The following is a 24608-nucleotide window of genomic DNA, read 5'->3' as shown; positions in this document are numbered from 1 at the left end:
TTCCTGGCCCCTCCACCAGAAAGCTTGGTCAATTTCATAAAGCAGAGTTCATACAGTTGTCTGCTTTATGTGTCCCTATCATTGTATGACTCATGACCTCATGCTTCTTTTTTTCACACAAAGTAACATACCAAGAAAGGTCTTGGTAAACTGTCCTAATCATAAACTTCAGATGTATATTTATATCCACTGCTATTGAATCATAGCCTCTCTGACTGTCATGCTTCTTGATGTAACTCAATGCTACCAAAATAATCTGGAGATTATAGCTAGAACAAAGGAATGTGAGAAAGCGTGATGTGTCAAGTTCATTTGAAGGATAAAGTGAAAATCTGGTTACTTGGTGAATTTCCTGTTCTCTTTTACATTTCCCCCCTCAATTTGCTTCCTGAATATGTAAGGTATATAAGAGTGTCAAGATTCGCCTAAACTTTAAGCCCACAGGGCACTCTCATGTGAGATCGATTCTGGCACAGTGGATGTCAAGAGACTCATGGAAGTTTTGTTTAAGCATAGGTAACTATTTTGTCATGGGGCATTACATTAGATACCATGACTGGTATTAATTTTCACAGAATATCTTACTCCATTAGAATCATGGGAGGCCATTGTTTCAACACAGAACTCTTTGTTGCAGAGGGAAAACTATTTCCTTCGCTTTTAAAAAAGAAAATTTATACAACATCCCTAATAATTCTTACCTATGCCCTTTCCTCCATCATAAATAAATGAAATGAAAGGTTCCCTTGGAGACCCATAAAGCAATGAAGTTGCTAATTCTTTTTACCCATGCTCCACTCTTTTCTCTTCTGTTCATCTTCCTCTTCTTCTCTCTTTTGAATCACATCTTCCTGGTCACCTCTCCTCACTCTTCCTGCCAGTAAAATATTTCCCTTGCATTGAAATGGCTCTTCACATTTTTGTTACCAGTGGGGGACTTATGATTGCCAACCTTTGAGAAATTCTTCAGTGAACAATTTGTATGCAAGTGCCCACATTGCTGTGGCTTTTGGACCTTCCATATAGTCTTCCTGAATGCAAGGATGACCAATCTTAAACAAGGCTGGTGGACCTCAAGAGTATTGCAAACAATGAATTTAAAGAGGTCAGTTATCAAGGGGTTGTCAGTTCTATTCACTATCTCATCATGTAACACAAAATAAAGACTATGGTGCACTTTGCTTCAAGTTATTTGGATGGTGTTAACGTGATATGTTCACCGTACACTCAGTAGAACTTTTTGCCATTGAATTTCTAGGTGGTTTTGAAGTGTCAATAACAAATGATGCAAATATCATCCTGCCCTAGGACTGCTGTCAGTTGAGATTTCATCCCTTTTCACCCTTTTTTTACTGCCTCCACATATTTCCCTGCCCTTCGTGCCTGTCTGTCCCTTTGCCTCTCTCATTTCCCTCCCATCACTGCTGACCAGGAAGCTGCCTTTATCATTACCCGGTATAGGAAATTCTCTTTCAGACACCTCTCCCAAATCTGTTTCTTCAGCTAGCACAGAGTGGCATCAGTCAAAGTGGCTAAACACATGTATTTGGGGGAGTTGGGGGCTGAAGAAGGAAACAACATTTGCTTCAGAGAGCATCTTGCAGTCAAAATAAACAGCTTCCGTTTAACATTGATATAGGAAATCTAGTGACACCAACTATCCCTTTCCATACCTACTACCACCTCCCTGTTTAGGTCTCATCGAGCTGAAATGCTCTGGAAAATGGAATTTACAGGATTCACTAGCCTATAAGTAAGTTCCTCTGAAATCAAACAGAAATTACGGGAGTTTATACAAGATGCGAAATATTCAAGGTCAAACTGCTGACTCTTGCTGGGTTTCATCAGCTACTCACTTAAACTCTCCTTATGTGAAAGTTTTGCTACATATCATTGGGGGGGCTATTCAAAAGATCTGTTAAACTGTTTTATAACCATACCAAGACAGGGAAGAAATCTAGGTATTTAGACACTGTTTATACCTCAGGTCAGCAGCTAATTCATTTCAAGGGATGGTCACTTTGGGGAAGATTTGGAAGGTAGTAGATTCTTTCCTCAAAGTAGACTGCAAGCAAGCTGTTGCAAGGGCACCACTTCCCTTTCTAGACATGCCTGACCTATCTTTGCAACAGGGGAAAAAAGTTTTAAGATTAAGAACTAAGCTTTGTTTAACATTTATGCAAAAGACTCATACAGTGATACAGTATTTGTGACCTCCACATACCTATGAAGAAATAATACAGCAATATGGTTGATACCAGAAAATACCAGGTCATCAGACCTTCATAAGCAGCAGTTCTTCTGCCTTTATTTCTAGGACAAGGTAAAAGGTAAAGGACCCCTGGACGGTTAAGTCCAGTCAAAGCCGACTCTGGGGTTACGGCGCTCATCTTGCTTTCAGGCCGAGGGAGCCGGTGTTTGTCCACAGACAGCTTTTCTGGGTCATGTGGCCAGCATGACTAAACCGCTTCTTGCGCAACAGAACACCATGACGGAAACCAGAGTGCACGGAAATGCTTTTTACCTTCCCGCCGCAGTGTTACCTGTTTATCTACTTGCACTGGTGTACTTTCGAACTGCTAGGTTGGCAGGAGGTGGGACAGACCAGTGGGGGAGCTCACTCCATTGCGGGGATTCAAACCACTGACCTTCTGATCTGCAGAGGCTCAGTGGTTTAGACCACAGTGCCACTCTGCTGCAACAAAACACTGCAGTGTGGAATGCTCCTATTCAGTATATCAGCCAGCCATGGTACTTCCAGGTACTCCATTCTACTTCCCTTGTCCCCCAGATTTTCTGTTCCCTCCACAATAGTTGGTCAATGTTCTCTTAAGAATGTTCAATTCTTGTTAGGCTGTTTTTAGATCCACCTGGACTTTTTCTAAAGAGTTTTTGAACTTCTGCAAACCTTAGGTTGGTTCCTGCTGAAACCTCTCTCTTATATGTGGCTGCTTCTGCTTTGGTTACATAAGGATTCACACTCAGAATGAGTAAGCTATTAGTCTAGGAGATAATTGTTCTCAATCACAGGATTGGCCTTTATTCATTAGGTTACAAATAAGTACTTGTTTTTTCTGGATTTTGTATCTGTACTATGCGAGAAGTATTATGTCAAGCAATATTTCATTTAAAACACCTGCCCGTGAAGCTTTTAAATTAAGATAGAATAAATTCACAGGTATCTGTAAATTTATTGATAGGAATTGGTGGTTTTTTCAAGCACAAGTAGCTATACTTTATAGCAGTTTTTAGATCATTCCTTTCTTTTTGGACATCCAATGCGAGAAAGAAAACAGACCCATATGGATGACTCTGTCATAGACAGCAAGGTTGAAATGCTGAATCGTGTCCTTCAAACACTTCCTAAGAAATATTGATGTCTGCATGTGAATATGTGGGCACTGATGGGGGGCATGCAACACACACTCATGCATTGGGGTGGGATAAAAAAACCCCAGTTCTATTCAATATTTGTGTAATAAATACTTTACTGTATAGTTTTAGGATTCTTTCATGGACAACTCTAGGACACAAGAAAAATTAAAATGTGGTGAAGATTTGGTCACAATTGTAACCCAGGGGTAAGGTGAATCACTGCAGGAGTTTTGTATCCCCAAAGGATTCAAAATCCCCAAAGATGTGAGATTCAACTTCAGCCCCACAGTCACATGTTTATTACAGGACAATTGTGTATACCTAAATATAAAACCATTTGAAAACTTCCAAGCCTAAATGTACAGTAATTTGCAAGCCTTAATTTGATGCAGGCATTTAGAACTATACAGTTCTTGATTAAAACTGTGCATGCATTTTTCCTAGATGAACACTATTTGGTGCAATTGACTTTTTAAAAAAATAGTGTGTATGTAAATGAGCCTATTGATTCTTCTTCATGGCTTCTGTAGCTAGTTTGAGGTCTTTGTGGTGTTTTCTATTAGATTACCACAGCACAGATCTGAGTACTCCTTCATATACACATCCATTAGTTTCTATTTGCATTATTAGGTGCTGAAGGTCTGCTAATATATCCATTAATAGCTATGAACATATTAAACAGAAAGCCTTTTTTAAATTAAATGCCTGCATGTTGTCTTACACCTTATAGACAATGCAAAACCTGCATATAAGGTCATGAATTAAAGGAAAATTAGCCATTTGCAACAGCTTTTGGAGTGGACAGCGGCAAATGCAATCCAAAGACTTAATACACCCCACATACCCATATCAAAAACCCAGCTAAAAATGGACTGTAAAAGAAACAAATTAAGAGAACAAAAATTATCCAGCTATATCTTTCGACAGAGGTAGTTATAAATAGAATGCATGATTGTTCATTACCAGAATCGATAACAAGTCACACCAAAACCACGAATTACAGCCCACAGGTGCTTTCTAGGGGTTTTGCCCCTATGGTCAGATGAAGCCTGAGCAAGAGGCCATTGATACAACTAGCTCAGCAATGTGTTTTGCCCTGACTAGCAGTGGATCTCCAGGATGTCTTTCACAGCTCTGCTGCCTGAAACCATTTTAACCAGAGGTGCCACAAATTCCACTTTCAGAACGAAAAGCATGTGCTTCAGCCACTAAGCTACAGCATCTCTTCAAATATAGGATCTTTGCTCTGCACAATGCCAGCTGGGACATAACATGCCTGGTCCTAGTCTGTGTGTAATTCAGTATCTATGGGGGAAGAGGGGAGACTCCATCTCAAATCCAGTTTGTGTTCATATTACTCTTTCTTAGAGAAAGCCAGCAGGATATGTCTGAAAAAAACAACTATTTGACCTTCTCTACAGTTTCATGTCCCCTTGCAAAATATCACTGGGATCCAAGTGTTGCTGCTCAAGAACACCATTATTTTATGATCTAGCAAATATTTAATTCATATTTACTACACACTATGCAAAGACTCACAGCTTTACATATTAAACTTGCTAATGTGGTACGAAATCTCTGAATAGTATATAATGAGGAGTAATCAAAAAGAGCCAAGCCAAAGCTCTCCCTCTACACATCTCATTCATTCCTTTGCCAGCTTGGCACCATTTTCCATTTTAAGATATGTGCTGAGCTTTATGCTTCCAGTAAGTAACAAAATTTGTTTTCTGTGCCCAGTAAGTCATCTCGTGTTTGTCATCAAATTGGGTGCTCCTCATGTATACAACCATTTCCCAAGTATCTCTTCATGTTTTGCATTCTCTACCCACACAAATATATTTTCATTTTTTGTCTTGTCTATCCACACAAGCATGCACTCAGGAATAAAACATTCATGATAGTGGATGGGGGAAACAACAGCAACCATACTGTTAACACACATACATACATACACCCGTCCACTTAAGACCTCAGAAAAGTGAAGCAACTTTTCCCATTCAATCTTCCTCTTCATTTTCCCCACTGGCTCAAACAAGCAGCTGCATGACATTTCACTGGTCCCCACTGACGTCAGTGTGTGTTTGGCTGGTGACATCAGAGGGAGCAGAATCTGTCCCTAGATTAGCACAGGAGCATCTTTCACCCCATCAGCAAAGAGACCAATTTTTCAACGTCTATTGTCCATCTTGTTCACATTCACATTAATAAGCTGAACACAAAACCCATTTTCTGTTGCTTACAAATGCTGGCATGAGGAAGAAGGAATCTTCCTGCTGCTCTGCAACAAGATATACCTTGCATGTGTGTCTTGATATGAGTCACCTCAGTTTAATAAAGAAATGCAATTGCTAAAGTGAAGACTGAACCTGGAGCATCATATCTGGCCTTTGGGTTGGAAATCAGATAAAATAAAATGCCATTCAGCTCAATCAAAAAACCCATCATACAAGCCTTCAGTCAAGTGGCTGTAGTAATGAATACCTCTTCACTTTGTTGAGAAAAATGGTAGGTAACTCAGTAGAGAAATTTGACTACAAAATATTGCTCAGGCAATTACTTGGGTGACTATCATAAGATGTCTACTTAAAATGGATTGCAATATTGGGTCTTTGTTACTGTATAAGGTTCAATCTCCTCCTGGTGTGTTATGCCCTTGTATCTGCCCTTGTTCTGAAGCGCTGCCTTCACTCATGTGGTGCCAGCCTTAAAAGGCACGTGGCTTCCCTTACCTGCCCTTAAGTGGAGAGGCCCTGCATGGTTTGCAGCACATGAAATGCAACCAGGAACTGGTGAACAGCACCGAGTTAAAAACCCTCTTAGAGTTTATGTAAATAAGGTATTCTGAGTGCCGGTTGTTTGGCTTACCCTTGCATATCTGGAGGAATAGGGATCCTCAAATAGTGCCCAGATACGGGGCTGCCACCTCTTCCAAAAGCCCCCAGGCCTTCCATCTGGAGAATCACTGAGTGCCAGGCGTTTAGTCATCTCCAGCTCCTCCTCACCATCACCTGAGTCTCCAGTGCCATCTGCATCTCCATCATCAGCACTATTATCCAGAGGTGCCCCACCAAAACTGTCAAGGGCCTCTTCAGCATCACGGTGCTGCCTGTAGGTCATCCAACAACAGGGCTCCACATCGGTTTCATCGATGCCCCAGAAGGCCAGCTCCTCCTCATATAGAGGTCCACAGACATCTGCTGGGCAGTGCAGCTTACCTGTGCGGTAGTAGTTCAGGATATGGGCAAAGACACCTGGGTGCCGGTCAAAGAAGAACTCATCTGTGCGGGGGTCATAGTCAAAGTGACTGTGGGCATCCGGCTCTGCGATCCAGGCCAATCGAGTGCCGGGCAAGGTGCGTAAGGTGCTGCGGTAAGTCTGATGCCTGGTCCCTCCCACATTGATCACAATGCGATCGCTCTCATCGCCCTGGCCCATCTCGTCTCTTATTAGGCATGTCGTGGACTCATACAAACAAGCACAACACACAACAAGCACATAAGGGGGCGTCTGCTCATCTGCAATCAATAATTTGATACCTTTCCTATGTGGGGAAGAGGTGCCTCTATCAAGGGCATCCACTGGTCTTGGCCTCTTATACCCTTCACTCCCACAGAGGCAAAGTCAAGAGTACCAGTGAAAGTTAATGATGGCAGATTTGGGTTCTTTGCTGGCAAATTAAAACTCATACAAGCATAATTTAAAATTAGAATATGCTGGATATCCAAGAGCAGTGATTGTGAGATATGGTTGGGTAGGTAGGGGTGAGTGTCAGAGTGGGGAAGGGGGGGTTGCTTCCTCCGTTAAGATGTATGAATTAATAAATCTAGTGGGACATAGCTGACCTACAAGGCGGGTTCAGTGGGGAAGATTGGTGGTGGCAGGGGCATGCAACAAGAGGCTGGAGGCAGTGGAGTAAGGGGTCCACAACACAACACACACATACGCATACACAAATAAGGTGGGAGGAAGAAAGTGGGCAGATACCAATGCCCAGCTGCAGCAATCAAACCCAATCTCTTGAAGATGCTGATGTTTGTAAAACAAAAATCGTTCTGTACTGGTGTCCTAGGAGCAGAGGCAGGAGCAAGAGGTGGCTGCTAGGAAGAGCTCAACACGTAGCAATCCTAATATTTAGGCAGGGTTGTGAAAAACCACAACCAGCAACTAAATGGATGGTGATAACGACGTAGCAATAACAAATCAGCAATGGAATATAGAGAGAGATAGATATAGCTGACAATTCTCCAGATGTAGCTCTCCGATTCAAACAAAAGACCACCAAATCCGTAAGCGTCGCCTTCAATCTTCGCTTCTTCTTCGGTTCCCTCCTTGTTGATGCCGATCACACTTTGCAGCCGCTCGAAAGGCGCCTTCGGCTCCTGAGCTTTGGCCGGATCGCCCCCCACCTTCCCCGCCACCAGCGGTGACTTAGGCACGCGACGTGGGCTCGCCTTTGCTTAGGGCAGCGTGGTGCTGAAATGGACAGCGCTTCGCAGCCCTTGACTAGTAGCGCTTCCCTTGAAGGGAGGCTTCCACTGGGGATGGATGGAAAGGCGGGGAGAGGGGTTGAAAGGGAGGTGGGCAGGCAAAAAGGGATCAGGAACGGGGGTCTTTATTCCTCTTTCCCTACGTGTCGGGCTAAGGCGAGCAGGCGATCCAGGCAGCTTGGGGAAGCCTCAGGTGGATTGTGCCGAGGGAGGTGGACAACCAGCGCGTCTCTCTCTGTCTGCTCCTCCCTCCCTCGCGCCCGCCGCCCAAGAGCTCTCGCAGGTGGTGCTGAAGGAAGGCTGGGTGCCAGAGAACTCGCCGCCGCCGCCGCGCTTGCCGTTCTTCGCTGCTTCGTCCAGCCAGCTCGGTCTCCGGACACTTCAGCACCGCGCAGGCGCACTGGGCTCTGAATAGAGCAGTTCTCCCCGGGTCCTAATGCAGCGCGGGGAGGCAGCGCCTGGCAGCTACACGCGCGCCAGTGTCACCTGGAGTGGAAAGGCAGAAGCAGAGAGAGAGAGAGAGAGAGAGAGAGAGAGAGAGAGAGAGAGAGAGAGAGAGAGAGAGAGAGAGAGAGAGAGAGAGAGAGAGAGAGAGAGAGAGAGAGAGAGAGAGAGAGAGAGAGACGTACAGCAAGACGGCTAAAGGGAGGGTGCGATTTTCTCAGCCAGGGAGGGAGGGAGGGGGCGGAGGGGATCTCACCTCTGAATGGGATGTCACACAGCTGGAGAAGATCCCGGGGCTCTAGAGAAGGCAGCGGTCCCGATTCGGATCTCTCCCTCGGAATGAATGAATTTTTTGGGGGGCACCGGAAAGACCCCGGTGTTGGGCCACCTGGTGCTTCTCTCTGGAAGACTCAAGAGCGAGAGGCCAGAGGGAGCCTGGGATTGCCATTGTCTACCTTGCTGCCAGAGATTAATGTGGGGACTGCAGGAAACGGCAGGGCTGGGCCTGGCGCAGGGTCTTGCTAGCTTTCCTTTGGCTTTTTATTTCGAGAAAGACATAGAAAGGACTGCCTTGAGCCTCCTTTCGTCAATGTGAAAGGATGCACTCAGGCAATTTGGGGAGGGGTGTGTGAGGGAGGGGGGACAGGCAGAGGAGCGGCCGCTCCTCTCAGCCCTTTGCCATAGAAAGCATCATCTGAAATTAACTCGGCAACCTTTGGAATGTTGCCTGTGAAAATCGCATCCCACTCCCCATCATCCCCTTTAATCAATATAGGCATTTTCAGATAGATGGGAAGGAGCGTTTTCTCTGACATCGGCTCCCTCTCATCAGAAGTGGCGATGTAGGAGGAAGACAGAAAGAAATGGCTGTTCCACTAGTGGCCAAGAGAGATCAGGCATATTTCCTGGCTTAAAAGAGAGGCAGAGAAATCAGGCCATCTGAAAGAAAAGATCAATGTGAATGTGTTGCTTGATCTTCAGTGTCCAAACATTCAAACCATCTTCAAACATTTTCACTTCAAAATGAAAGCATTATTCTTGAGATGCCATGGGGAATTGGAAACCTGAGTTCCTAGGTATTATTCTTTATGATTTATGTTCCTAGGTCTAAAACCTTTTTTTTAAAAAAAAGCTTACTGAATTTTAATAGTGATTAAATAGCGATTTAAAACAAGAGAAGTTTCAAAGAGCAAGAAAAGAATGTGGAGGCTACAAATGTGGAGGCTTGAAGACATCCTGAACAAGTTTGCAGATGACACCAAATTGGGAGAGGTGGCTAATACCCCAGAGGACAGGATCACACTTCAAAATAACATTAGACAACTGGGCCAAAGGAAACAAGATGAATTTTAACAGGGAGAAATGTAAAGTACTACACTTGGGCAAAAAATGAAAATGAAAATGAAAGGCACAAATACAGGATGGGAGACACCTGGCTTGAGAGCAGTACATGTTAAAAGGATCTAGGAGTCTTGGTAAACCACAAACTTGACATGAGTCAACAGTGTGATGCAGCAGCTAAAAAAGCCAATGCAATTCTGGGCTGCATCAATAGGAGTATAGCATCCAGATCAAGGGAAGTAATAGTACCACTGTATTCTGCTCTGGTCAGACCTCACCTGGAGTACTGTGTCCAGTTCTGGGCACCACAGTTCAAGAAGGATACTGACAAGCTGGAATGTGTCCAGAAGAGGGCAACCAAAATGGTCAAAGGCCTGGAAACAATGCCTTATGAGGAACGGCTTAGGGAGCTGGGTATCTTTAGCCTGGAGAAGAGAAGGTTAAGGGGTGATATGATAGCCATGTTCAAATATATAAAAGGGTGTCATACAGAGGAGGGAGAAAGGTTGTTTTCTGCTGCTCCAGAGAAGCAGCCACAGAGCAATGGATTCAAACTACAAGAAAGAAGATTCCACCTAAACATTAGGAAGAACTTCCTGACAGTAAGAGCTGTTTGGTAGTGGAATTTGCTACCAAGGAGTGTGGTGGAGTCTCCTTCTTTGGAGGTCTTTAAGCAGAGGCTTGACAGGCATATGTCAAGAATGCTTTGATGGTGTTTCCTGCTTGGCAGGGGGTTGGACTGGATGCCCCTTGTGGTCTTTCCAACTCTATGATTCTATGAAATCACAGCCCAGTTATAATCTGAAAATATTGCCAATTAGTCAACCTAAGGCCAGGATCCTGAAAACAATATGTGTGGGATGGAAGTAAGTTCCACTGGGAAATCTGTTGGCCTTATTTCCAACAAATAGTTTAATGGCTAATGGGGCACCAGCCCACAATCTGAACAAATGCAATAGATCCATTTTCCTAACTGGAAGCATGTTTGTGCCCTGGTCAACAAGATCTGTAGATGTTTTCAACAAACAAAACACGCCCCTATTTTGCAAATTAATAAAATAATAACAATAATAATAATAATAATAATAATATATTTATACCCCTCCCTCCGCAGACAAGACTGGGTTCAGGGCAGCTAACACCAGATATAAAACAATTGATTAAAATACAGCTTAAAAACAAGATTAAATACAGTACAACATTAAAATGCAGCCACATTTCAATAGAAACTCAAATCAAAAACTGTTTGGGGAAGAAAATGTCAAGTCTTCACCAGGCCAGCTATCCAGACTGATCCCACCTGGGCCAGAAAAAAGCCAGGGTAAAAAACCCAAATATGAGTTCCATCACAGATAAAGGAAAGAGGTGGAAGGGATCAAGTTGGCTCCAGGCCAAATGCCAGGTGGAACAACTCTGTCTTACAGGCCCTGTGGAAAGAAATCAGATCCCGCAGGGCCCTGTTCTCAGGAGACAGAGCGTTCCACCAAGCCGGAGCTAATGTTGAAAAGGCCCTGGCTCTGGTTGAGGCTAATCTGACTTCCTTAGGGCCCGGGACCTCTAGGGTATTGCTATTTATGGACCTTAAGGTCCTCCGCAGGGCATACCGGGAGAGGCGGTCCCGTAGGTATGAGGGTCCTAGGCCGTGAAGGGCTTTAAAGGTCAAAACCAGCACCTTAAATCTGACCCTGTACTCCACCGGGAGCCAGTGCAATGAAGTAGATCCATCCATTCCCCTGCATACGAAGGAATAGAGAACCTGCAATTACAACTCCCATAATCCCTGGCCATTGGGTCAAGGTTTCCAGCATCACCTGGAGTACCAAAGGTTCCCCATTTCTTCTCCAGACTAAGGGTGTATGACTACATTTACCCACTTCCTTCTAAATTCACTGATGCATTCATGTTAAGGAGATCAGGTTGCCTTTATTTAATATAGAAAAGGACCAGGAATCATACACTTTAAGGTTTATGGAAATAATGTCACTTGTACTCTGTCCTGTAATGTGAGGTACTACTGAGATACTATCAACCTAATAAAAGGTCTTAATATTTCAGGTAATATTGCATAAAATTCAATTTTACAGCCCATAGTAGTGAAATGGACACAATGCATTATAAACTCTGCTGTGTTTCTTTGCTGTGTTAATTTATTATTTCTATATAGAGCTTAACTGGGAGACACTAGAAAGCACTAACATTTATGATGGACGGGAGTCACAGGATACATCTCCTCTGCATAATATTAGGTTATGTTAAGCTGCACATGCACACGGGTGGCACTGTGGGTTAAACCACAGAGCCTAGGGCTTGCCGATCAGAAGGTCGGCGGTTCGAATCCCCGCGACGGGGTGAGCTCCCGTTGCTCAGTCCCTGCTCCTGCCAACCTAGCAGTTCAAAAGCATGTCAAAATGCAAGTAGATAAATAGGTACCACTCTGGCGGGAAGGTAAACAGTGTTTCCGTGCGCTACTCTGGTTCGCCAGAAGCAGCTTAGTCATGCTGGCCACATGAACCGGAAGCTGTATGCCAGCTCCCTCGGCCAGTGAAGCAAGATGAGCGCCGCCCCAGAGTCTTCCGCGACTGGACCTAATGGTCAGGGGCCCCTTTACCTTTAAACTGCACATACTTTGATTAAATACAGTTTTATAACAGCCTTCCCCAATGTGGTGCCCTACATATTTTTTTGACTACAGTTCCCACCAGCCCTATCCAGTAGTCCAACAACATTTGGAAGACATCAGGTTGGGGAACACTGTTATCGGATTGGGGCTGGACTAACTGACCTTGGAGTCACTTCCAACCCTTTGATTCTATAGTTGTAAGTCTGGAGTCTGGAGGAGGACTGCTAAAATTCTCCGGGCAGCTTAAAAAACAAACAAACCCCCAAAACACTTTTGATTTTCATGCAATAATTCAACATGAATGTTTGACCCATTTCCCTGATTTTAACCAATTGCAGAAAAACTGTTCACAGAATTTAGCTGATTGTGTGCAGACTGGTACCATACCAAATTAGCTGGGGTTCCCAGAGCTCTGAAGCATGGGGTGTCCTTTAGCCATTCACTGCTTGCTCTGCTGCTGTTGGCTGCATGAACTGGCTGAAAGGTCTATCAAGAGATGAAGCTTTTTTATACTAAGCCATGGACCAGCACATCCTGCCCTGACTGGCAAAGAGCCACCATGACCTCAGACCTGCTTCTTCAGATCCTGTTCTTTAAAAAAAAAAAAAGTTCCCTATATTCTGTATACTAGGGGTAATATGTTGTCACAGAGGCCAAATAGGTAGAGATACTTCAGAAATGTGATAGCCAACATGATGATAGAGGACATGCTTTTCTTTCCTCCTCCCTTGGCTGGAAGTGAGGTCATTGTGGTGTCTGCAGATGAGAAAGAGACGTTTTGGATTGACATGGAGTCAGAGAGAAACTGAGTTTTAGATTCTGGAAGCTAGCAGCATTTGTGGGGTAGCTATATCCCTCCACAAAACATTGATGGAAAGCACTGACATCTGTTGAAGCTAAGCGGCATCTCCACCTACATGGACCTGTGTGTGTGTGTGTGTGTGTGTGTGTGTGTGTGTGTGTGTGTGCATACATCACAAAAATGCTACAAACCTCCAGTGGCCTCATTCCAAGGAAACATGATGTGCTCCTAGAGTTCTTATCACCCAGGACACATGTAACAATATTATTTCAGGAATCCAGTAAAAATGGTAATACTCAAGTGTCCTGCCAAAGACTCAAGTCTTTAAAGATATTGCTGTTAAAACAGATAAGGCAAATCCAATGGATGAAGTACAGTTAAATTTACAAAATGCATTTGACAATTGTCCACATCAAAGATTAATGATGATGGTGTAGAGTTGTGGAATCTTAGCAGAAACAGCTTGCTGGACAGAAAGCTGTCTTAAGAGCAATAGAAAAAAGGCAGGTTATAAATGGAAAATCAATCTGCCTCTCTCCTTCCTCCACTCCCTTCTGCCTGCCCTGCACACTCTGAGAAGTATTAAAAAAGGCACTCTCAAAATAAAAGAATGTGCTATACACTTGCATGGTTTTTGCTTAATACAGACAACCACTTTGTCCATCCAGATTTCAGAAGTTATCTTCCTCATGTTAAGCATCATTTTAAAGGATCTGCTGAAAACATTCTCATTCTGCCTTATTCTCCTGACACTGCTCATCCAGTCACTCACTTGGGTATTACTTTCCCCTAAGGCTCTGACCAAACTGCGGGAGGCAGTGCAAGACAGGAGTGCCTGGCATGCTGTGGTCCATGGGGGTCACGAAGAGTCGGACACGACTAAACGACTAAACAACAACAACAAGGCTCTGTTTGCTTGGTAAAAGCACAAACAGTTTAGTTTTCTGTGTTACAGCTGTTTGCTTGAACGAGGTAGCCAACCAACTCTTGGGGTCGCTGTTGTTCTGAGGAGAGGGAGAGAGATCCTTCAAGAGGAATTTCAAGGGGTACCTTTGTCTTCAAGACAAATGACCAGGAGAGATATAATGATGAATGCACGTTAATATTAGCCTCATCCTGAGTATCGCTAATTTCATTGGAGTATCACTCCAAAATTTCAAACTGGAGCATTTCCCCAACCTTATATTGACGTGTTGGAGGTTGAACCTGGGACTTTTTGCATGTAGATCATGTGCTCTCCTGCTCATACTTGGGCTGCAAATTATTTTGTTTCATCCAGATTGAATCTGTATTCTAAAGTTCTCACAGAGAGAAATCTTTTTTGTTTTGTTTTAAAGCTAACATTCTTCCATCCCAACAACGAAACAAGCTCAATTGGAATCGCTGAATCGTCCCAGAGTCATTTTCAGTAGGAAAGACTAGTCATTCTCATCAGTATAGGTCATTGCTTGTGATTAATCTCCAGCTGATTGTGAGTGGGAAGTGTTACCATCGGAGTGGTGAATTATATTTTTTAAAAAGATGTTAGTCCAGATTTATTTTTATGGCATGTCCAGATGTCTCTTATTGGTGATACTGATTAAGCGAGCAAGTGTGGTATAATGGATAAACTTGGACGGTGAAAGTCTGCATTCATACCCCAGTTCTGGGACAGATGGAACAATATTCCTTCATGAGCAACCTTCCAAGAGTTACCCAATCTGCCTGGATTGTAGTGATATCATGTGATCCTGTTGGTCCAGAGGAATGGGAGGGAGTTAGTTCGCAGAGGCAATTACATCATTCTAGGGATGAATGGCAACCCTAGTGAGGGGAGAACTTCTAGGGACTGCTTGACTCCCTGTAGTTTTGTGGGAAACAATTTTGGCATAGAAATGGCTGACATCATAAAAGTGCCCCTAGGAAAGTCGTATGCAATGTTTCAGGATAGGTGCAGGGGCAAGGCAGCTATGATGAAGCAGGGAGGAAACAGCTTGAGGCTCATGTTCTGCTCAAGCACCAGAAGTCACAGAAATGAAAGGCAAAGCTGATTTTATAGGAATGGATGTCTGGGCATGTGGCAGAGGACAGGAAAGTTCAACTTTTCCAAAGCGAGCACCACTAAGAGAACAAAGAGCACAGAAGAGACAACATCATTTCAGTGCTCGGTGAAGATCTTCTTCTTCTGTCAGGCTGATGGGTGATAACATCTTTGACCTGTATGTAGTATTGTTTGTTTTGATGAGAGTATTTAGATTGTTTGGTATATTGTGATGTAATTTTTTGACTTATTGTCTCTTATATCCTGTATTTTAAATCATGTTATCTTGTTTTTGATGGAGGGAATATTTAGATCAGACCCACACCATACACTTAAAAAACATTACTGCTCTCAAAGAATCCCAAGAACTGTAGTTTGTTAAGAGTGTTGGGAATTCTAACTCTGAAAGGTAAAATGCAGTTCCCAGGATTCTTTGGGGGAAGCAATGCACCTTAAATGTGCTTTAAATGTATGGAATAGATGTAACCTTAATTGCTTCAATAAAACACTAAAAATACAAATAAATAACAAGATAATGCATTACCTCACATCTTCCCCCAAAGCACTCTGATTAGAAGCTAGATTTGTCATTCTCCTTGGTGTTTTTGTTATATGGCAAGCTTGGGATGATATGTTTCGATATTTGCAACCCCACTATCTGCAGTGTTGTTGTTTTTTAAATGGCTGAATCTCTGAAGTGTCTCAAATTGCTTCTGATAACAACAACAACAACAACAATAAATTATTTGTACGCCGCCCATCCAGCTGGGTTTCCCCAGCCACTCTGGGCAGCTTCCAACAAAGATTAAAATACATTAAAATGTCACACATTAAAAACTTCTCTAAACAGGGCTGCTTTCAGATGTTTTCTAAATGTCAGGTAGTTGTTTATCTCTTTGACATCTGATGGGAGGGCATTCCACAGGGCTGGCGCCACTTCCTGCTTCAGTCTGGAGTGCTTTGGAGAGATCCTGCTTCAGTTCACACAAGTCCCAAATCTTTATGAAGTGACCTGCTTCAGCTTGGGAACCGTCTGAATCTGATGAGATCCCTAGTGTTCACTCTGTCAGAAATAACTCCCATTGGTAAGTTAGCAATGCTTGCATTGGATTTCAGACTCTGACAGCAAACCTATAACCAATGGGAGTATAACTCAGTGGAGCTTACTTATGAATAGACATTGCACTGCTAATCTAGTCTAGCTAAAAATAGGGAGCTGGCAACTCATTAGCTGATTTTGCCTCCATGGAAGTTAAATGTGTGTTGACAAACACTGTGTGGTTGCTTGCTTCCCTGCCTTTTGAATTGTCCTGCTTGCTCTACTTTATAAAAAAATTCTAATCAGTTGGTTAGGAAGACTTAATGTTTTGTCTGGTTTCCTGTGGGATCAGCCTTGGTCTATCTCCTTGTGTTTGGACCTGCTTCAAGCCATCCTTTCCAAGGATATCATTGAGACATCTGAGGGAATCATGCAGGTCCTGCTTTCCTGATTTAACTGCAGAAGCCTTCATTCTCCCATATCTGTGGATCCAGCATTTTTCATTAGAGACGAAATTGCTTTTTAAGTGGCAAGGAGTAAACTCACGGAAATGATCAATAGTCTGATACAAAAGATTACAAGAGTCGAAATAAAACTAATCAGGGGTTTAGCAAATACCAGGGAATATGTGCTGAATGGAACTATGGACAATGTGCTAAGAGTTCCAATGTGCTTAACTGGGCAATTAGTTTGAATTAATGTGTGAAACCATTGTACCTTAAGTCAATATCTAATTATGACAAATCATCAATAACAGACCTCCTTGCATTAGCAGAAGAGACTGCTAAAGTCTGAAAGGGCTGTGTCACCCACCTCCATGTACAATAGCTTTAGATTCTGATCAAGTATTTAGTCTAGGTATCACACAGGGGATATAATTACTCTCTGGGAACACTGATGCACAGGGGGATAAAGGTGACAGGCGTATCTCGTATCTTGGTCTACAAAATAAGTGCTTACACATCCAGCACCATTAGAGATTTCAAGGTGAATAAAGATATTTACATTTAGGGAAGAGATTGGTCCTGTGGCTAGCGAGAGAATGAGTTGAGCTCAGGTAAGTTGATGGAATTCACAACACCAAGAAGCCTTTAAAGGGAGAAGTGCCTGTAGCAGCTGCAGCATATTTGATTAGGAGGTTGGATACTCACTTGCACAACAGGACTGTAACATAATGGAGACCGGCTGTAATGCCATTGCTGAGCATGGGACATGCATGTTCAGCACATGAGGGCAGCGGTATCAGCTCACTATCTGCATGTGTAATTGAGCCATAACAGATTAATCACCAAATCCCAAAATTTCATATGAACCCATGTGATCTCAAACATTTTCCAATGACAATTCTCACATCCCACTAAGAAGTTATCAAGTGTTGAGCAATTATGAAAAGGCAAATCAAGTGATGCCCATGTGCAAACTGGTTCCCAGCATCTGCAATACCTGGTCCTAATCAAGCAGTCTCTATACCTTAATTTTTAAGGTTACATTGAAAGTAATTTGCTGACACCTCGGCAAGGCAGCATGTAAGGGACTGGCAGGGCTCCAAGGAGTGGGTAGAAGAGGCAGTGAGGCCAGAGGCTGATCTAGGGGAAGGGGGTAGTGATTTTGTGCCTCTTGCAAGCCAGGAGCCAGAGCTGGAGGATGGGTCCAATTAGCTGGGGAGGAAAGACAGGACCATTTCTGGGGGGGTATGTCTTAAATTTGCACTAAGAATGAAAATGACACAACCCCATTGTTCAGTAGTTGTGTTGGTCTTAATGGGATTCCATCTTAAGGTCAAACATCTCTGTAACTGTTCTGCTGGATGATCAGGGGTTCAATATACTCAGGAAACAAAGTAGCTTGGCAGCTCTTGGCTGCCCTGACACTTTGTCAACTCAGCTCGTTTTTGAATTAAATAGGGAAGAACTAAACCTACAGTCACAACAGAATTTCCCTTGTGAAGCAAAATCTGCTTCCAAGGTTAATTTTTTTGTTCTTGAAGCAGACGTGGTTCCAGATTTTTTTTTGGGGGGGGGGACCCTGAGCAGGCGCTGCTCTGCGCCACTGAAGTCATTCTCACTTTGCCCCCTGGTGGTGTTGCTGCAGCCACCCGCCTCTCCCTTATAAGCAGGGGGAGAAGAAGAAAGGGGCTGCTTTTTGTCATCAAATAACGTGACAGGTGACCCTGCTCCCTTTTCACAAGAAGCCCCACACCACCAGAAGTTGGCTGTTATATGGCCTATGTCACACATGTGAAGCTGTGAACCTGTCAACACATTGTCCACAATCTGACAAAAATGGTTTCAGGTCCCTCTGACCTACGGTGTGGGTGCTAATCCTAAATATCTAGGATTGAAACCCTCTGTAGATGTAGTCCCTGCAGCATCCGGGCTAGTGTTTGAAATTTATCCAGTGTGTGTAATCTAGACAAGCATATACACATGTCACACAATGTGCTAAAACACTTTTCCAAAAAAAACCCTTTAAATTTTAAATTCATATCCAGTTTCTATTAAATGAGATCAAGTTTATATAAAGTGGTGGAGTGAGTAGTGAAAAGTGGGGAATCCATATGTTACTCTTTTGATGACAAAAAGCAGTCCCGATATTCTGACCAAATAGCAGTCCCTATATTCTGACCTATACTCTGACCAAACTGCGGGAGGCAGTGGAAGACAGGAGTGCCTGGCGTGCTCTGGTCCATGGGTTCACGAAGAGTCGGACACGACTAAACAACAATATTCTTCTAAAGGGGGATTACTAAGGGTGGTAGTGGAGTTGTAATGAGGTATGGGTCTGGGCTGGGCACAGTGGCATGCAGTGATTTTTATTTTATTTTTGTTGGGCACAGGTGGGCCAGAGGTGCCAGCTTGCAAGAGTGATGTCATGCTTGTGAGCATTGCAGAAGCTCCCCAGCCTTTGAGAAGGAGACGTCAGGGCTCTGACAGGATGCTCGAGCCAGGTGGGCTTTGGGAAGTTGGAGGGAGGGCTCTTGGACCCATCAGAGCATCTCCCCTCCCTAAGCGAGGCAAAAGCTTCCCGGGCTTTGGGAAGGATGCGCCAGGAAAACATTTAGAGAACTAGCCTAGTTCCCCTAGTCCACTGACCACACACCACTGGCACAGCAGCTCCACTTGCAGAAGGTGGAGCAGGTGGGGCAGCTGCCAGCCTCTCCTCATGACAGGCTAGCTCAGCAGTGACACCCAAATAGCCCCGTTTGGTCCTGCCAAGTTGCAAAGTCCCCTTCAATATGCTGGGTGCTGACATCTGAGCCTGGTTTGCTTCCTTGTTCAGAATTTTTTTTTCGCTTGCCCTTCATCGATACAGAGACCAGGATGGAGTACAGAACATAAAAGAAGAACATCAAATAAACAACAGCACATGCTGAATACACAATCAAGAAAACAAGATAGCTAAAAACAACAGAGCAGGCTAAACAAGCATTAGCTTTGTTCAACACTATGATGTGACCTGGTTCCGCATTTTAATTCTTGCAAAGAGATCATGAACTACATTTACTTCAGGGGCTGATAAATTTACTACCGTATGACAAGAGAATCAAGAGAAGGGGACATCATTTATGTTGCTGCCCACATTGTTTGCTAATACACCCCAGAGCAAAATTATGTTTTAAGAAGAAGATGGTTGAGAGGATCTCGTCTCTTTGAAGTTTCTTTTTCAAACAGCAGCTGTGTGGGTGAAGAATCTGAATTGGTAATGTATGCATTTGTGGGGAAGGATTAACCCTTTCCCTTTCCACTATTATCTTGATTAAAATTGCCTTTCTGAATCTATTAGTCCCATTAGGAAACACATACAAGCAATAAGTTATGCCCATCTGTTTTTGATAATGGGGCAAGTAGCAACTTCAAGGGAGTGATTGTTCACTGGGAAAATGGCATGAATGCAAAGGGTTAAGCTTCCTTCCCCCTACCCCATGGTCCCAAGATAGACCAGGCCTTCCCGTAGCTACTACCTGCATTTTTAAAAACCAATTTATTTTTTGCAAAATAAAGTAATATTACAAAAAAGAAACAGGAGTCTCATTTTCCATATTACACCAGATCTTAAAACACCTGATGTATAGGATAAATACAGATATAATTTTTTGGTGTATCCTTTCCATAAGCAAGTGTGGGAAGCAGGAGGGCAAGAAGGCATTACCCCCCCCCCCTCAATGATGTAAGAAAAGAATGGGAATGGACTCTCACCAAAATTGCCTTTTTTCACAGTGCCTTTCACAACTCTTCTATGCCGTGTAGGGGATTCAGAGATAACTACATCCCACACTTAATTTACCCAGGAGTGGAAGGGCAACTCAGTTTTTGCTGGGCCACTACTAGGCAGGTGACTGGCAAGAGATAATATATCAAATCTCTCTGTGCTGGAGAGGTGGGCCTGCTCTTGTATCAAGTTTATGTTGGAGAAGCACCCACCCACCCACCTTCAGTGTAATGTGACGATCAGATCAGAAGAAACTTTCTTTGCACCAGCCACTAGCCATAGCAATATAGTAAAATAAAACGTACTGAAGATAGAGGTAAAAACTTAACTATACAAAACACATTTTGGAGGTTTACATCAATAATCAAATTGTAGTGTAATGTGTAGTTTGGTCATAAAGTTTGCATCTTGCATGCAGGAGTAAGGAAAGCAGAAGTACAAGGCGTGAAACTTGTGGGTGCCCAGAGGTTTATGTAAAATTATGGCTAAAGCATGTGAAGGAGCAACCAGTTATCTCTGGCAGGCACCCACAGGTAACTTAAGATATGTCTGAAAGTGGCTCATCCTTCAGATCAAAGCTTTTCCAAGGGTTAATACCTGCCCCAGCGTAGGCTACAGGTGACAGAAATGTACAAGCTCAGCAGAAGACAGCCTTGCCTTTTCAGAAGACACCAGACAGCTACTTCTCTACAACCCACGTTTCTGAATTCTGATCACTGAAAGCTCATTAATAAGATGTTCATTCTTGGACTACTTATGTTCCACTGTTATATAACCCTGAATAAACTCTTTCCTGGCAGCGTGCATCCCATTCAGTAAGCTGTGTGTCAAGGCTTGCTCGCAAGCGATATACAGCTGGCAAACCCCTGTGGAATCATTTGCAATGGTTGCAAAGAACTGCATTATGAAGGATAAAATAAAAGGCTTAAGAAAGGGAGAGAGGGTCTTTTCTCAGATGTCTTCAAATAGTCACATGTATAGGTGATAGGGACTGAGGTTTCGACTCCTTAGGAGAAATGAATGCCATTGAATTACTGACTGTTGACAAATCACTCCACAAGTTACTAACTTCTGCTTGGCTTGTAACTCCCTTGGTCCTCATTCCCAATCAAGCTGAACTTCACACAATTGGTTTTGCTCCCATTTATCCTTCCTCCCTGTTGTCTCTCTCCACTCCCTTTTCTTGTTTTAAATTGTAACCTGGATCAATGCAGTCTTGTTACTCAATGCTAGGTCAGCTCGTAACAACGCCAGGCCATTGGGCACAGCCGGTGAACTATATCAAAGGGATACTGTAGGTGGGAGGGAGATCTGAATGGGCAACAGAACCCTTCGATCCTCCCCCTCATCCACCATTGCCTCCCCCTCCCCCCAGGCACTGAATTGATATCCATGGGACTTCCTCACAATGTCATCCTCCCAGGCACATCTTCCAAGCAAATATAGTTGTCCAGGGTGGTGGTGGCAGCAGCAGAGGAAGCCATTCAGGCGCCTGGGGCAGTGTGTGGCCTCTGGAGTCTTCCTGCCTCCTCCCACTCAGCTGCCCTACAGTTGGGGGCTGCAGCGGGCGGACCATTTGGGCAGCGCAGAGCCTCTGCGTGCCCAAGCCATCGCGTCTCTCCCAAGAGAGACGTGTGGCTCGGGCATGCTGTGCCCGGCATTTTGTCACCCCCCTCAGTGGTGACACCCACGCTGCCCCCCCCCACCCTTCTTTCGCCCCGGGTGGTGGTGGTGGTGGTGATGATGAATAAAGCTTATTTCCAGGCACAGTGGAAAAAGCCAAATGAAATGTGCCAATATTGTATGTGCAGATGCAGTCTAATATAATCCCATACATGTTTACTTTGGCATTAGTCCCATTATACTCACTAGGTTTTCTACATAAACATGTAGTTCCTCTAGATTTGCATATTAATTTTATGCTAAACAAACTGTTTGCATATACAGGTGCATTACTTGGACTGCGTAAGCAATATAGCATAATGTGAGTGTCTAGGAAAACAAACCTTCTATGACTGATGGGGAATTAAGAAACAGTGCGATGTTGCTGGTAGAACAGCAAGTTCAACAGTATAGGCCATGTTCATCTAATCAATTCACCTCTACAGAAGCAGCTCCAGAGAGAACTGGTGTATCTGCACAGTTGCCTATAATTTAAGAGGCAAAAGTGACTTAAGATAATTTATCAAGAAGGAAGTTAAGTCTCTAGCGATGGAGACTTGGGCAACGTAATTAACATTTCCCCTCTCTATAACTCTTTCACAATCCACGAAGAAAATTCAAGAGAAAAAGATGGCTCGCTAACTTTGACTAATTGTTTCCTGCTGTGTACTTGAGTGTCTGAAAAGGTGCTTGTATGTACAGATTTCCTTTTTTACCAAAATAAAAAAATGCTGCTTTCAAGTTTTGCACAAAGGGTGCCATCTAGTGTTTCTTCTCAAAATAACCATCACTTGCACTCTAGTCGCACATTTTAAGCTATTCCCTACTTCTGTTTGGTTTGTCACGCAAAGCCCATTCTTCCTCTGCACAGCTTACAACAACTTACATATGGCTCCCATGTAGCTCCTCTCCAGGCAGCTTAACGGATAGCCTTGCTAAACTTCCAGAGGTGGAACATTGTTGTGTGCCTTCAGATCGTATCAGTACAGCACTGCTGGAGAAGCACATTCCCTGTCTGCAAATATTGACAGCTTTTGTTGCTGTACAATTTATTATGTGTAATCCTATGCACAGGTGCTGCTGAGGTGCTTACTTGGCTGTAAAAGTTCATAAGGGCTTCCATATTGAATCAGACACAAACAGCCCAGCCTCTGACAGTGAACAATCGGATGGGAAGCTGCCTTGCAATGAGCCATTGACCCATGTAGGTCAGTACTGTCAGCAATGGCTCTCAAGTTTCAGAAGAGTCCCCCCTTAGCCCTTTCCAGATATGTTGGGGATTAAATGTAGGGCTTTCTGAATTCAAAGCACATATTCTACCACTGTTCTTTGGGCTTTGCCTGATGGAACATAGCATCAAACAGTGTGATGAAGCCAGCCACACACCAACTGCCTTGTTCACCCCCCACATTTAGTCAAAGGTGCCATTTTTAGACGCCGCTAAAAGCTCTTGACAGGCCTAACTTCTATTAATTTGCCTGATCCTTTTTAAAAAAGAAGCAGAAGCAGCAATCAAACATTCTCCTGTTTCTCCAGATTGCTAACTTAGTGAGAAAGACTTCACCATTTTTTGTAGCATCCCATAGATCCCTTGCTTATCAAGAGGTTATGTGCACCTCTTGGTCTAGGAGTAAATGGTAAAAACCAAATGGTGGTAATAATAATGTTTAGACTCTCTCCACCTGGCATGGTTGCCTCAGCCACTCTGGGCAGCTTCCAACACACATAAAAATGTAACAAAACATCAAACATTAAAAACTTCATGATACAATCTTTCCCCAGTTGCCTGCATTCATGCTATGTTGTCAGTCAAACAACCTGGAATACTGAATTCCACAAAATCATGATGTGCTGCAAAGGGCAAAATTATATATAGCTCTTTCTTCCAAATTGGTTTGCACATCACTTTGGAACTTAGTTCTTCATTTCCACATTCACTTCCTCATTTCAGAACAAGAACCCTCTCGAGGCAGCTCACAGTGAATACCATGAAAGCAAAACATTGAAAAGATAAGTTTTTAAACTGAAACAGCAGCATAAAATGCAGCCCTGCCCAGCACGACAATCCAAATAAAACACATTATGGCTGCAATTCTACATGCCCTTGCCCATTGCATTCAGTGGGGCTAATACTTCTGATTAGACCCATAAAGGATTAAGTGCTGTAGTCTTGTGTCGAGCCACAACAAGCAGAGCTCAGCGGAATGGGAGGCCAGCCGACCAGAAGAATCTCAGAGGTGTGCTTGCCTGAGGGCAAAGTCAGTATCCAGTCATGTCCAGTCCTCGGGTCAGGTGAACAGCAACCCACATGGTCAGATGGTCCAGGGGTCAGGGAATCTGATAGTCAAGGTGAGCAGGAAGCAGCAAGGTAGGGCCAGGAACTACAAGCATTGCTTCCAGCACCTGCTTGTTGCTGGAAGTTCTGCTTAAGAAGGCTGAATCCAGCTGGCTCTCATCATCGCCTTCTGCTCTGTGTCCTTGAAGGCAGATCAGCTGCAGGTGGAGTCACTCTGCCTTCTCCCCCTTCGGGCTGCTGCTCAGTAGGCGAAGCTGACTCCTGGCCCATGACTTTAAGAGGTAAACAACTGATCATGATTTAAAACAGA

General features: G+C 43.7%; 1 protein-coding gene across 1 annotated transcript; it reads right to left on the bottom strand.

Annotated features, from left to right (window-relative positions):
• Positions 1 to 6018: 6018 nt before the first annotated feature.
• On the bottom strand, positions 6019 to 6813 carry LOC132592332 (potassium voltage-gated channel subfamily C member 1-like). The gene is made up of 2 exons (XM_060276041.1): positions 6447 to 6813; positions 6019 to 6392 (listed from the first exon to the last, which is right to left on the bottom strand). Exons 1-2 carry the CDS (start codon positions 6811 to 6813, stop codon positions 6202 to 6204), a joined length of 558 nt encoding a protein of 185 aa, XP_060132024.1. The 3' UTR covers positions 6019 to 6201.
• Between the last annotated feature and the right edge of the window lie 17795 nt (positions 6814 to 24608).

This window comes from Zootoca vivipara, chromosome 1 (assembly GCF_963506605.1).
Source record: "Zootoca vivipara chromosome 1, rZooViv1.1, whole genome shotgun sequence".
In the NCBI taxonomy this organism is placed as follows: Eukaryota; Metazoa; Chordata; class Lepidosauria; order Squamata; family Lacertidae; genus Zootoca; species Zootoca vivipara.
The sequence above is the reverse complement of the archived record's forward strand: the minus strand, read 5'-3'. Positions and strand labels throughout refer to the sequence as shown.